Below are 14,141 nucleotides of genomic sequence, written 5' to 3'. Positions count from 1 at the left end.
CTCTGAGACATAAATAATATTACAACACAGATCATACACGTAACATTAGCTAGCGAGCCAGTGTTAGCTAGCTAGCTAACAGTATGCTTTAACTTGCAATGAAAACAATTTTCGGACAAAATTTGAAACGTATAACATCTGAAAATGTAGCTAGCTAGACTATCTTACCCGTATACATTGATGGGCGCTTCTTCCTCTCTGTCACGGCTGCCATGGCTGCCCTTAGTTTGAAAATGTAATCCGGAGACAAGTGTTTTATACAACAGTCTTCTGTATCTTCTATTTTCGACTGCTATGGTGTTTTATTTCTTTACTATCAAATTAGGACAAACTAATCACACAAGTCAGAGTTATACTTATTAAACTACATCTTTAATAATAAGAGCTTTGCAATAGCAATGACTTTCAACGATTCACCATTTCCTAATGATCCATTGAGAGTGACAACACAATGGCTACTGAGATCTTTTATAGCCAAGATACACCCCTTTCAACCTACATGACGAACAACAGATACATAGATTTTTAACAAGGTTAAGATTTGTATGAAAGATATTTATAATACATAGCAGACAGCATCTGCTGTGTCAACAGTGTTCATTTTATAGGCCTTGTTGTCTGGCCCTCCTACTCCAAACTGGAACCATCTCTCCCTGGTACCATATAGAACATAAACATTAACTCATGTTCTCTGGAATGCTCTTTAGGTTTTATCACCCAAAGACATCGTAAATCTCCTCTGTCAGTGTTATCTCATAGAGGCCCATCCTCAGTAGAACACATACAATAGGTAACAAAGTACTCTATTCTGTCGAATATAACAACCATTATAATGCAATACAAGCATTATAACATAATCTTGCAATTTCCCTGACACTACCTTCGCATATTTCCAATCCATTTCCTTCATCTCCTTAGCTATCATTCTCCACCGGGCATTCCACTGATTTCAAAACCCGGTCCTCCAGGAAGTGGAGAGCAACACTTTTGCAGCTATACTATGTTATATATATATTTTTTAAGTGTTAGAAAATATTTCCTCATGTTATAGCCGGAAGTGTGCTACATGGCAGACCATGGCTAAATCAACTAGGCTTGTAATTTACATATTTACAGATGTTTCTGCCAAAATGTTTCTGCCAAAAAACACATTTTGATAAAAAAATGTTTTTCAATATATGCCTAATTTCCTGAAACAAGTCACAAATAAACTTCTTTGACCACTTTCCCAACAACTTAGACAAAAAGTTAGTTTGTGAAATCTTCCTGCTACTCCTATCTCAAATTATAATAACATATATTTTATACTGCTCACACGATACAGCTGTTGTAATAACCGTGTCAACAAAATATCCTAACTTTTTATAAACAGCTGAAGTTTTGAACACTTTGCCAACAAGTTAGACAAAAAGTTAGTGTGTATGACATCTGTGTCTATTTCTCTGCTATTCAAATCTGAAATCAGAACAAACAATCTAACACAGCTGTTTATTTAACTGCCTAAAAAAAATATATATATATGTACTTTTTCCAAACAACTGAATATTTGATCAGTTCCCCAGAACTTTAGACAGAAACTTAGAGGGTGTAACATCTTGGTCTACTTTTCTGCTATTCAAATCAGGATTCAGAACAGAATGATCTGCTTCCAATCAAAAGTCACAGGTGTTTGTCTGAATTTAGAGTGACGAAAAGTAGCTAGCTAAGTCAACTAACAGCTCTCTCATGTCTCGTCATTAAGCAACCCAAATGTAGCCGTTGCTATGGATACTCACACACGCAGAGGAGCGCATGGGGCAGTGCAGACAAAAACAAGGGTGAAGAGAGTGATTAAATTTAGAACAATTGTGTAATGATGATGAACAATTGTGAACACCAAGAAAGCAGCTACAAGGAGGTAGCCATGGCAACAGCATGTCGTCTTCCTTCTCAGTATTGTGCACCATGCTCTAAATAACTAAACTGGCTAGTTTGCCTGTCTGTAAAGAGAAGGGTGGGCTGCATGTTGATCCTGCTGTTCTGATTGGATAGAGCGAAGCTGTCGCATGTTTCAATCTGATCATCTAGACCACTGCTGCCTCCTGTTTGCCTGCTTCTATGATAAATCAATAGGACACGTTTGCTAGCTATCAATGTGCATGATATTTTACAAGCGAAGCGAGGGCAGGGAAAAAATAAACGGTCCACACGCTGCCCCTAATCTGCAGCTTGGTTGATCTATAAACCAGCAGGTATTTTGCCAACATCTACTTAGGCATAATAAAAACACTTCAGTTTTTTCCGATCACGACTACCAACTGTCAATTTACAGATACGATTACAAATACGAGTCTAGCCAGGTTGCCACACCTCTATCAGCACAATCTAACACGCAGGCAAAAGGGGAAAACTTATTTCAACAACTATAGTTTAGACATTTGAATTCGAATGAGAGTTATCCTATTCAGTTCAGTCAGTCAGCATCACTTATTCCTATTTTTCTGAAACCCCACAAGAATAGTAAACAAACAAACATTTTACCAACGGGTGACATTTTGTTAGTCCCCACGAGGTCAATTGCAATTTCTAGGGGGTTTATCGTTAAGGCTAGAATTAGAGTTAGAATTAGGTTTAGGGTTAGGAGCTGGGGTTAGTTTTAGGGTTAGGAGCTAGGGTTAGGGTTAGGGTTAGGACCTAGGGTTAGGTTTAGGGTTAAGGTTAGGTTTTTGGGTTAAGGCTATACTGTGGTAGTCTATACCATGGTAGTCTATACTGTGGTTGAAGGTTAGGGTAAGTAGTCCTTCTCAAATAGTGGGGTGCGCCCCCTTGGGGGAGGCTCAGAGCGATGCCAGGGGGGACGTGTGACCCTGGGGAACATGCTCTTTTTTGCCGCAGGGAGTAGGTTTTTTTTGCACCGAACAAGAGCACACAGCACAGAGCAGGAGATATGAAGTGCAGATAACAAACCCTTAAGAGACACCCTGGAAAAATATTTAACAGGGATGAAAAGAAAGGCGGAGAGAGACGGAGATAATGAGACAAACGTAAGTCTCCCGAAATCTAAGACGAGGAAATATGATGAAGCGTATGTAGCGCTTGGCATCACTGTGACTACGGTGGGAGACGAGGAGATATGAGGAAGTGTATGTAGCGCTTGGCTTCACTGTGACTACGGTGGGAGATGAGGAGATATGACGAAGCGCTTGGCTTCACTGTGACTACGGTGGGAGACGAGGAGATATGACGAAGCGCTTGGCTTCACTGTGACTACGGTGGGAGATGAGGAGATATGACGAAGCGTATGTAGAGCTTGGCATCACTGTGACTACGGTGGGAGACGAGGAAATATGACGAAGCATATCTAGCGCTTGGCTTCACTGTGACTACGGTGGGAGACGAGGAGATATGACGAAGCGTATGTAGCGTTTGTCTTCACTGTGACTACGGTGGGAGACGAGGAGATATGACGAAGCGTATGTAGCGTTTGTCTTCACTGTGACTACGGTGGGAGACGAGGAGATATGACGAAGCGTATGTAGCGTTTGGCTTCACTGTGACTACGGTGGGAGACGAGGAGATATGAGGAAGCGCTTGGCTTCACTGTGAATATGGTGGGGGACGAGGAGATATGACGAAGCGTATGTAGCGTTTGTCTTCACTGTGACTACGGTGGGAGACGAGGAGATATGACGAAGCGTATGTAGCGTTTGTCTTCACTGTGACTACGGTGGGAGACGAGGATATATGACGAAGCGTATGTAGCGTTTGGCTTCACTGTGACTACGGTGGGAGACGAGGAGATATGACGAAGCGTATGTAGTGTTTGTCTTCACTGTGACTACGGTGGGAGACGAGGAGATATGACGAAGCGTATGTAGCGTTTGGCTTCACTGTGACTACGGTGGGAGACGAGGAAATATGAGGAAGCGTATGTAGCGCTTGTCTTCACTGTGACTACGGTGGGAGACGAGGAGATATGAGGAAGCGTATGTAGCGCTTGTCTTCACTGTGACTACGGTGGGAGACGAGGAAATATGACGAAGCGTATGTAGCGCTTGTCTTCACTGTGACTACGGTGGGAGACGAGGAGATATGACGAAGCGTATGTAGCGTTTGTCTTCACTGTGACTACGGTGGGAGACGAGGAGATATGACGAAGCGTATGTAGCGTTTGGCTTCACTGTGACTACGGTGGGAGACGAGGAAATATGAGGAAGCGTATGTAGCGCTTGGCATCACTGTGACTACGGTGGGAGACGAGGAAATATGACGAAGCGTATGTAGCGCTTGGCTTCACTGTGAATACGGTGGGAGACGATGAAAGACCGGTATGTTGAACGTGTCTAAAAATGTTGGCAGCAGGACAGCATGAAGCCAAATAAATTAAGGCGTCACTTAAAGACATTACACCCCAATCACGCTGGTAAGCCGCTTGAGTTTTTTCAGTGAAAACGTGCCGAATATTGCCAACAATCGTCCCGCTTTGTGATTGCTACTTCAGTAAACCAGCGTTTGTCTTCACTGTGACTACGGTGGGAGACGAGGAGATATGAGGAAGCGTATGTAGCGCTTGTCTTCACTGTGACTACGGTGGGAGACGAGGAAATATGACGAAGCGTATGTAGCGCTTGTCTTCACTGTGACTACGGTGGGAGACGAGGAGATATGACGAAGCGTATGTAGCGTTTGTCTTCACTGTGACTACGGTGGGAGACGAGGAGATATGACGAAGCGTATGTAGCGTTTGGCTTCACTGTGACTACGGTGGGAGACGAGGAAATATGAGGAAGCGTATGTAGCGCTTGGCATCACTGTGACTACGGTGGGAGACGAGGAAATATGACGAAGCGTATGTAGCGCTTGGCTTCACTGTGAATACGGTGGGAGACGATGAAAGACCGGTATGTTGAACGTGTCTAAAAATGTTGGCAGCAGGACAGCATGAAGCCAAATAAATTAAGGCGTCACTTAAAGACATTACACCCCAATCACGCTGGTAAGCCGCTTGAGTTTTTTCAGTGAAAACGTGCCGAATATTGCCAACAATCGTCCCGCTTTGTGATTGCTACTTCAGTAAACCAGCACTGTTAGCATCATATAAGGTGGCGTACCAAATTGCTCAGTGCAACAACCCCCACTACATAGCAGAGGAGCTGATACTACCTGCAGCATTAGACCTGGTCTCTGTCCTGCTGGATGACGCAAGTGCTGCAAAAATAAAACTATCCCTCTGTCCAATGACACTGTCGCCAGACATATACATGACACTGCCAACGATCTTAAAGAACAGCTGGTAGATAAACTCAAAGACAAATGCTTTGCCTTACAGTTCGATGAAGCAACTGACAGCAACAAAGACTGTTTGTTTAGCGCTAATGTACGTTTAGACATGACAAACTCCCTGTGTGAGGATCTACTTTTTTGTAAATATGTCAGAGACAGAGCCACAGCTGAAGAGCTATTCCAAATGCTGGACTGCTTACTGACTGAGAATGGGCTAAAGTGCAGTGATGGTGCACAGACCATGGCAGGGATGAGAAAAGGACTTCGGGCACTCATCAAGAAGGCTTCACCTAATGCTGAGTGGACACACTGTGTTATACATAGAGAAGCACTGGCATCAAGGCACCTTTCCTCTGAATTAAGTGAGGTTATGACTGACATTGTAGGTGTAGTTTTATAAAGACCAGACCACTAAAAACAAGTCTTCTCTGCTATCTGTGAGGAGATGGGAGCTGAACATCAAGCAGTGCTGTTTCATAGTGAAGCAAGGTGGCTGTCACGAGGAAAAGTCTTGTCCCTAGTTTTTGAGCTCAGAGAGCAGATAAGAATGTTTTCGGAGCAGGAGCACAAGTATGACCTCGCAGAAACATTTTGTGATGAGAACTTCCTGGTAAAACTGGCCTACCTGAGTGACATATTTGGAAAGCTAAATTAACTAAATCTACAGCTTCAAGGGAAAGATAAACACCTCCCTCAGGTCACAGACAAGATCAGGTGACTTGATGAAGGAAATACTGATTCATTCGAGAACCTGCATGAATTTGTTGACACTACTGACTATGATGCCACCTCAGTGATTCCATGTATTAAGGAGCATATTTCATCACTGATGGGATTCTTTAAAAAGTGCTTCCCTGAAAACAGTTCCTAATATGACTGGGTGAGAGATCCTTTCAATGCACCAGCTCCAACTGGTTTCAGCTCTGCAGAGGAGGACCAGTTCATTGATATGACGTCTGACTCCACATTGAGACTGAAGTTCACATCACAGACACTGAGTGAATTCTGGCTGAGTGTAGAGAGGCACTATCCACTCTTAGGACAGAGGGCAATGGGCATTCTTCTTCCTTTTGCAACATCTTATATTTGTGAGACTGGCTTCTCTGCTGTTGCTGCACTGAAGACCAAGTACAGGTCCCAGCTAAACATTGAGCAGGAGCTGAGAGTTGCAGTATCATGCTATCTGTGCTCATTACGTAGCCATTAGCGATCACACTAATGATAACCTTCTTCTGGTAGAGATAGAAAAGCTTTCCCAAAAAACTTATTGATTAAATGTGAATTACAAAGTAGCCTACCATAAATCTAATGGCCATTTGTTTTGCAAACTCTGCAATCACATGAGCGCAACAGAAACATTAATAACCAAACAGTGGTCTCTTGCTGGTACCCACTTGCAATGCATTCCATTTTCCCCATACCTCAAAAGCAGTCTGTTGATGAGGTTTAAGCATTGTTTTTTTCTATTTAAAAAGTATGATTTTGAAAAATGTACGTTGTTTATTTATTTAAAACTTCAACAATACCTCCTTGTCTTCTGTACTCTATTATAACAGTAGTCATATACTGTGGTAGTCCATACTGTGGTAGTCCATACTGTGGTAGTCCATACTGTGGTAGTCTATACTGTGGTAGTCCATACTGTGGTAGTCTATACTGTGGCAGTCCATACTGTGGCAGTCCATACTGTGGCAGTCCATACTGTGGTAGTCTATACTGTGGTAGTCCATACTGTGGTAGTCATATACTGTGGTAGTCCTTACTGTGGTAGTCTATACTGTGGTAGTCTATACTGTGGTAGTCCATACTGTGGTAGTCTATACTGTGGTAGTCCATACTTTGGTAGTCCATACTGTGGTAGTCCATACTGTGGTGGTCTATACTGTGGTAGTCCATAATGTGGTAGTCCATACTGTGGTAGTTATACTGTGGTGGTCTATACTGTGGTAGTCCATACTTTGGTAGTCCATACTGTGGTAGTCTATACTGTGGTAGTTTATACTCTGGTCGTTTATACTGTGGTAGTCCATACTGTGGTAGTTTATACTGTGGTAGGCCATACCCTGGTAGTCTATACTGTGGTAGTCCATACTGTGGTAGTCTATACTGTGATAGTCTATACTGTGGTAGGCCATACCCTGGTAGTCTATACTGTGGTAGTCCATACTGTGGTAGTCTATACTGTGGTAGTCCATACCCTTGTAGTCTATACTGTGGTAGTCCATACTGTGGTAGTCCATACTGTGGTAATCTATACTGTGGTCGTCTATACTGTGGTAGTCTATACTGTGGTAGTCTATACTGTGGTAGTCCATACTGTGTTAATCTATACTTTGGTAGTCTATACTGTGGTAGTCTATACTGTGGTAGTCTATACTGTGGTAGTCCGTCTTGTCGTAGTCCATACTGTGGTAGTCCATACTGTGGTAGTCCATACTGTGGTAGTCCATACTGTGGTAGTCTATACTGTGGTAGTCTATACTGTGGTAGTCCATACTGTGGTAATCTATACTTTGGTAGTCCATACTGTGGTAGTCTATACTGTGGTAGTCCGTATTGTCATAGTCCATACTGTGGTAGTCCATACTGTGGTAATCTATACTGTGGTCGTCTATACTGTGGTAGTCTATACTGTGGTGGTCTATACTGTGGTAGTCCATACTGTGGTAGTCCATACTGTGGTAATCTATACTGTGGTCGTCTATACTGTGGTAATCTATACTGTGGTAGTTTATACTGTGGTCGTCTATACTGTGGTAGTTTATACTGTGGTAGTCTATACTGTGGTAGTCCGTACTGTGGTAGTCCATACTGTGGTAGTCCATACTGTGGTAGTCCATACTGTGGTAGTGCATACTGTGGTAGTCTATACTGTGGTGGTCTATACTGTGGTAGTCTATACTGTAGTGGTCTATACTGTGGTAGTCTAGACTGCGGTAGTCTATACTGTGGTGGTCTATACTGTGGTGGTCTATACTGTGGTAGTCTATACTGTGGTAGTCCATACTGTGGTAGTCCATACTGTGGTAGACTAGTAGGAGAGTGTATAAAAGTGTAGTTAGTTCTGAGGAGATGTGTGATCTAACTACCCCACAATGCAAAATAATAAGGTTAATATAGTAGTATATCAAAATAATAAGGTTAATATAGTAGTATATCAAAATAATAAGGTTAATATAGTAGTATATCAAAATAATGAGGTTAATATAGTAGTATATCAAAATAATGAGGTTAATATAGTAGTATATCAAAATAATAAGGTTAATATAGTAGTATATCAAAATAATGAGGTTAATATAGTAGTATATCAAAATAATAAGGTTGATATAGTAGTATATCAAAATAATAAGGTTAATATAGTAGCATATCAAAATAATAAGGTTAATATAGTAGTATATCAAAATAATGAGGTTAATATAGTAGTATATCAAAATAATAAGGTTAATATAGTAGTATATCAAAATAATGAGGTTAATATAGTAGTATATCAAAATAATAAGGTTAATATAGTAGTATATCAAAATAATGAGGTTAATATAGTAGTATATCAAAATAATAAGGTTAATATAGTAGTATATCAAAATAATAAGGTTAATATAGTAGTATATCAAAATAATAAGGTTGATATAGTAGTATATCAAAATAATAAGGTTGATATAGTAGTATATCAAAATAATAAGGTTAATATAGTAGTATATCAAAATAATAAGGTTAATATAGTAGTATATCAAAATAATAAGGTTAATATAGTAGTATATCAAAATAATAAGGTTAATATAGTAGTATATCAAAATAATAAGGTTAATATAGTAGTATATCAAAATAATAAGGTTAATATAGTAGTATATCAAAATAATAAGGTTAATATAGTAGTATATCAAAATAATAAGGTTAATATAGTAGTATATCAAAATAATAAGGTTAATATAGTAGTATATCAAAATAATAAGGTTAATATAGTAGTATATCAAAATAATAAGGTTAATATAGTAGTATATCAAAATAATAAGGTTAATATAGTAGTATATCAAAATAATAAGGTTAATATAGTAGTATATCAAAATAATAAGGTTGATATAGTAGTATATCAAAATAATAAGGTTAATATAGTAGTATATCAAAATAATAAGGTTAATATAGTAGTATATCAAAATAATGAGGTTAATATAGTAGTATATCAAAATAATAAGGTTAATATAGTAGCATATCAAAATAATAAGGTTAATATAGTAGCATATCAAAATAATAAGGTTAATATAGTAGTATATCAAAATAATAAGGTTAATATAGTAGTATATCAAAATAATAAGGTTAATATAGTAGTATATCAAAATAGTAAGGTTAATATAGTAGTATATCAAAATAGTAAGGTTAATATAGTAGTATATCAAAATAATAAGGTTAATATAGTAGTATATCAAAATAATAAGGTTAATATAGGAAGTATATCAAAATAATAAGGTTAATATAGTAGTATATCAAAATAATAAGGTTAATATAGTAGTATGTCAAAAATAATAAGGTTAATATAGTAGTATATCAAAATAATAAGGTTAATATAGTAGTATATCAAAATAATAAGGTTAATATAGTAGTATATCAAAATAATAAGGTTGATATAGTAGTATATCAAAATAATAAGGTTAATATAGTAGTATATCAAAATAATAAGGTTAATATAGTAGTATATCAAAATAATGAGGTTAATATAGTAGTATATCAAAATAATAAGGTTAATATAGTAGTATATCAAAATAATAAGGTTAATATAGTAGCATATCAAAATAATAAGGTTAATATAGTAGTATATCAAAATAATAAGGTTAATATAGTAGTATATCAAAATAATAAGGTTAATATAGTAGCATATCAAAATAATAAGGTTAATATAGTAGTATATCAAAATAATAAGGTTAATATAGTAGTATATCAAAATAATAAGGTTAATATAGTAGTATATCAAAATAATAAGGTTGATATAGTAGTATATCAAAATAATAAGGTTAATATAGTAGTATATCAAAATAATAAGGTTAATATAGTAGCATATCAAAATAATAAGGTTAATATAGTAGTATATCAAAATAATAAGGTTAATATAGTAGCATATCAAAATAATAAGGTTAATATAGTAGTATAGCAAAATAATAAGGTTAATATAGTAGTATATCAAAATAATAAGGTTAATATAGTAGTATATCAAAATAATAAGGTTAATATAGTAGTTTAGCAAAATAATAAGGTTAATATAGTAGTATATCAAAATAATAAGGTTAATATAGTAGTATATCAAAATAATAAGGTTAATATAGTAGTATAGCAAAATAATAAGGTTAATATAGGAAGTATATCAAAATAATCCGACCAATTCATTTACTGAATTTAACTTTGGCTATATGCAACTGTGTTGCTTTAAATTGTAAAGTAAAAAAATTTGAACGTCTTTGACTACCACAAAAATGTTTTTAAAGATCTAGAACAAGCCCCACAACTTTACTTGTAAATTTTCCATCTAGTTATTATTATTTTTATTACTTGAAATTCCTAACCTTTATACTAACATGCATATCCTTCTCCCTCTATCACTACTCCCTAATCCTCTTCTCCTCTCTCTATTTACCACTCCCTAATCCTCTTCTCCTCCCTCTATCACTACTTCCTAATCCTCTTCTCCTCTCTCTATCACCACTCCCTAATCCTCTTCTCCTCCCTCTATCACCACTCCCTAATCCTCTTCTCCTCTCTCTATCACCACTCCCTAATCCTCTTCTCCTCCCTCTATCACCACTCCCTAATCCTCTTCTCCTCTCTCTATTTACCACTCCCTAATCCTCTTCTCCTCTCTCTATCACCACTCCCTAATCCACTTCTCCTCTCTCTATCACCACTCCCTAATCCACTTCTCCTCCCTCTATCACCACTCCCTAATCCACTTCTCTTCTCACTATCACCACTCCCTAATCCTCTTCTCCTCCCTCTATCGCCACTCCCTAATCCTCTTCTCCTTCCTCTATCGCCACTCCCTAATCCTCTTCCTCTCCCTCTATCACCACTCCCTAATCCTCTTCTCCTCTCTCTATCGCCACTCACTAATCCTCTTCCTCTCCCTCTATCACCACTCCCTAATCCACTTCTCCTCCCTCTATCACCACTCCCTAATCCTCTTCTCCTCTCTCTATCACCATCCCTAATCCTCTTCTCCTCCCTCTATCACCACTCCCTAATCCTCTTCTCCTCCCTCTATCACCACGCCCTAATCCTCTTCTCCTCCATTCGTAACTACAAGGCTCACTAACCTGACTCAAACCTCACACTTTATAACCCCTATTCTCAACCCCCTACACCTACCAACCCTCACCGTAAAACCCCTCACACACCCTCAGCACATTGATGCCCCCTTCTCCCCCGCCCAGTCTCCCTGTACAATGGAATGTAAACAAACTCAGCAGCAAAGACAATCACCTCAGCACCTGTCACAACATCACCATTTAACAATCAGTAGCGCGTTTTAAACTTCAAACACATACGACTAAACAAACACACACACACACACAGCTGAACACAGCCTGTCACACTGGGGTGGAGAAAGGCAGGGAAGAGAGGCAGAGAGGTGAAAAAGACATGTGCATGGAGAGGAGGAGAGCTCTGACTACTGACTCAGGGGAGACCAGAGAGTCACCACCGAGAAGCTTGGTCCACCACAGAGCATGTTCTACAGACACTGCTATTGTACAGTCACATATCGTCATGAAATCCCCTAAAGTCAGGTGTGAGTTCCAAATTGCACCCTAGTCCCTGTTTACATCAGTGTCATTGACCAGGGAATATAGGGCTCTGGTCAAAAGTAGTGCACTATACATGGAATAGGGTGCCATTTGGGACACTGACCAGATAGATGTGTAGACTACAAATGAGCTTTGTGAGTGGCTGAAAATGAGCAGTTCTCTTCCTCACCATGCGGGGCAGTCAAGTCATTGGGATCAGGGGATTGCTATCAAAATAATGTTCTCACTCGCTCAAATGCTATAGGCCTAGGTCCTACTACTGCAACATTCAAATGTACAAAAATCTGAAAATACAACTGTTTTTTTATATAGTTTAATAACACAAGATATATATTGGTCTCCACTAGCCTACAACATACAAGTGTCTAGTCTATCCTAAGGTTACGAATTAACTGTCAAAATATGGTTCAAACCTGGGTTAGGTAGTTAGGGCACCTGCCTTCAGCACACAGATATAGACCTACCAATTCCGGCCCTTCTGGTACAAATAACTAAATCACTGATTGACTTTATGTTGTTAAGCATTTCAAATATGGACAGTCCAGAGTGGTTTTACCCCCAATCTTTATAAGAAATAACCATACCAGACACTGTTGGATAACATAAATGGGAAAATTTTTAGGGAGCGGTAATGAGGTGACCAATAATGGTTGCAATTGAGATCAGCTATGTGGGCGAATTTAGCGTGTACTGATGGTTTCCCATAACACCTTGCGGAACAGCAACATTTTTTTTTTCCCTGCTGGGGATAATATTTTCCAGAAAAATAAGGAATAACTTTGTGAAATGTAAGTATAACGTCTATTTATTCACTAAATTATGTTAAAATATTAAACAAATTACTTTCATATTAACTTTGAAATAGATATACAGTACCAGTCAAAAGTTGACACACCTACTCAATGGTTTTTCTTAATTTTTGACTATTTTCTACATTGTAGAATAATAGTGAAGACATCAACACTATGAAATAACACATATGGAATCATGTAGTAACCAAAAAAGTGTTAAAGATCCACCCCTTTTTTTCTCAATTTTCACCTAAAAGGACATACCCAAATCTAACTGCCTGTAGCTCAGGCCCTGAAGCAATCATTTGCATAGTCTTGATACCATTTGAAATCAAACTCTTTGAAGTTTATGGAAATGTGAAAGGAATGTAGCAGAATAAAACGCATTATATCTGGTAAAAGATAATACAAAGATAAAACCAACCATTAAAAAAAAAAAAAATATATATATATATATATATATATATATATTTTTTTTTTTTTATTTTTTTTTTATTTTATTTATTTATTTATTTATTTTTTAATGCAAGAGAAAGGGTATAACGAATTATTCTAACCCAGGCGCAATTTAGACTTTGGCCACTAGATTTGCAAAGTTTTAGAGTGATCCAGTGAAATCTTGCATATCTATTCAAAATGTTGTATCAAGACTGCCCAAATGTGCCTAATTGGTTTATTCATACATTTTCAAGTTCATAACGGTGCACTGTCCTCAAACAATAGCATGGTCTTATTTTACTCTAATAGCTACTGTAAATTGGACAGTGCAGTTAGATTAACAAGAATGTAAGCTTTCTGGCCATATCAGATATGTCTATGTCTTGCGACTGTTTTGTGTTTCTTACAACCTCATGTTAATCACATCAGCCTATGTTAGCTCAACCATCCCACGGACAAGACACCAATCCTGAAGAAGTTTTAAACTGCCCATTGTGTCCATAAGGAGAGGACAGCGGTTTAAAAGGGAAGTTTACCCCCCAAAAAACTTCTGGGTCCTTTCTAATACTTGACTGATCGTTTCTCAGACAGTTTTTAGGGCCGTTACTTGAGTGTTTAGATTGCGGTTATACTCTGATTTTACCCTGCCTTTCACATAGAAACCTAGGATAACGTCAAACGTCCATTATACCGCTCTGGCTCTCTCCCATGACTACAATAGTTCTTGTAATGACTTTTTTGGCACCATTTTTCAGCTACCTTATTTTTGTAGGCACATTTTTACTAATGTATTTCGTTCTTTTTTGTATTGAAATCCAGGAAGTAGATTAATGCGCGCCGCGAGTCAGGACGTAGGTTGGGACTT

The 14,141-nt window shown here is 38.1% G+C and overlaps 2 protein-coding genes across 2 annotated transcripts in view; one reads left to right on the top strand and one right to left on the bottom strand.

Annotated features, from left to right (window-relative positions):
* The window catches only part of LOC118946012 (FERM and PDZ domain-containing protein 4-like), a 148,478-nt gene that overhangs the window by 72,131 nt on the left and 62,206 nt on the right, over positions 1-14,141 (top strand). The gene's annotated exons all lie outside the window — the stretch shown is intronic.
* LOC118946000 (histidine-rich glycoprotein-like) lies at positions 7,584-8,282 on the bottom strand. Its single transcript, XM_036969667.1, has one exon. It carries the CDS (start codon positions 8,280-8,282, stop codon positions 7,584-7,586), a length of 699 nt encoding a protein of 232 aa, XP_036825562.1.

The sequence above is a fragment of the Oncorhynchus mykiss genome, chromosome 31 (genome assembly GCF_013265735.2).
Source record: "Oncorhynchus mykiss isolate Arlee chromosome 31, USDA_OmykA_1.1, whole genome shotgun sequence".
In the NCBI taxonomy this organism is placed as follows: Eukaryota; Metazoa; Chordata; class Actinopteri; order Salmoniformes; family Salmonidae; genus Oncorhynchus; species Oncorhynchus mykiss.
This window is presented reverse-complemented; position numbering and strand designations above follow the sequence as displayed.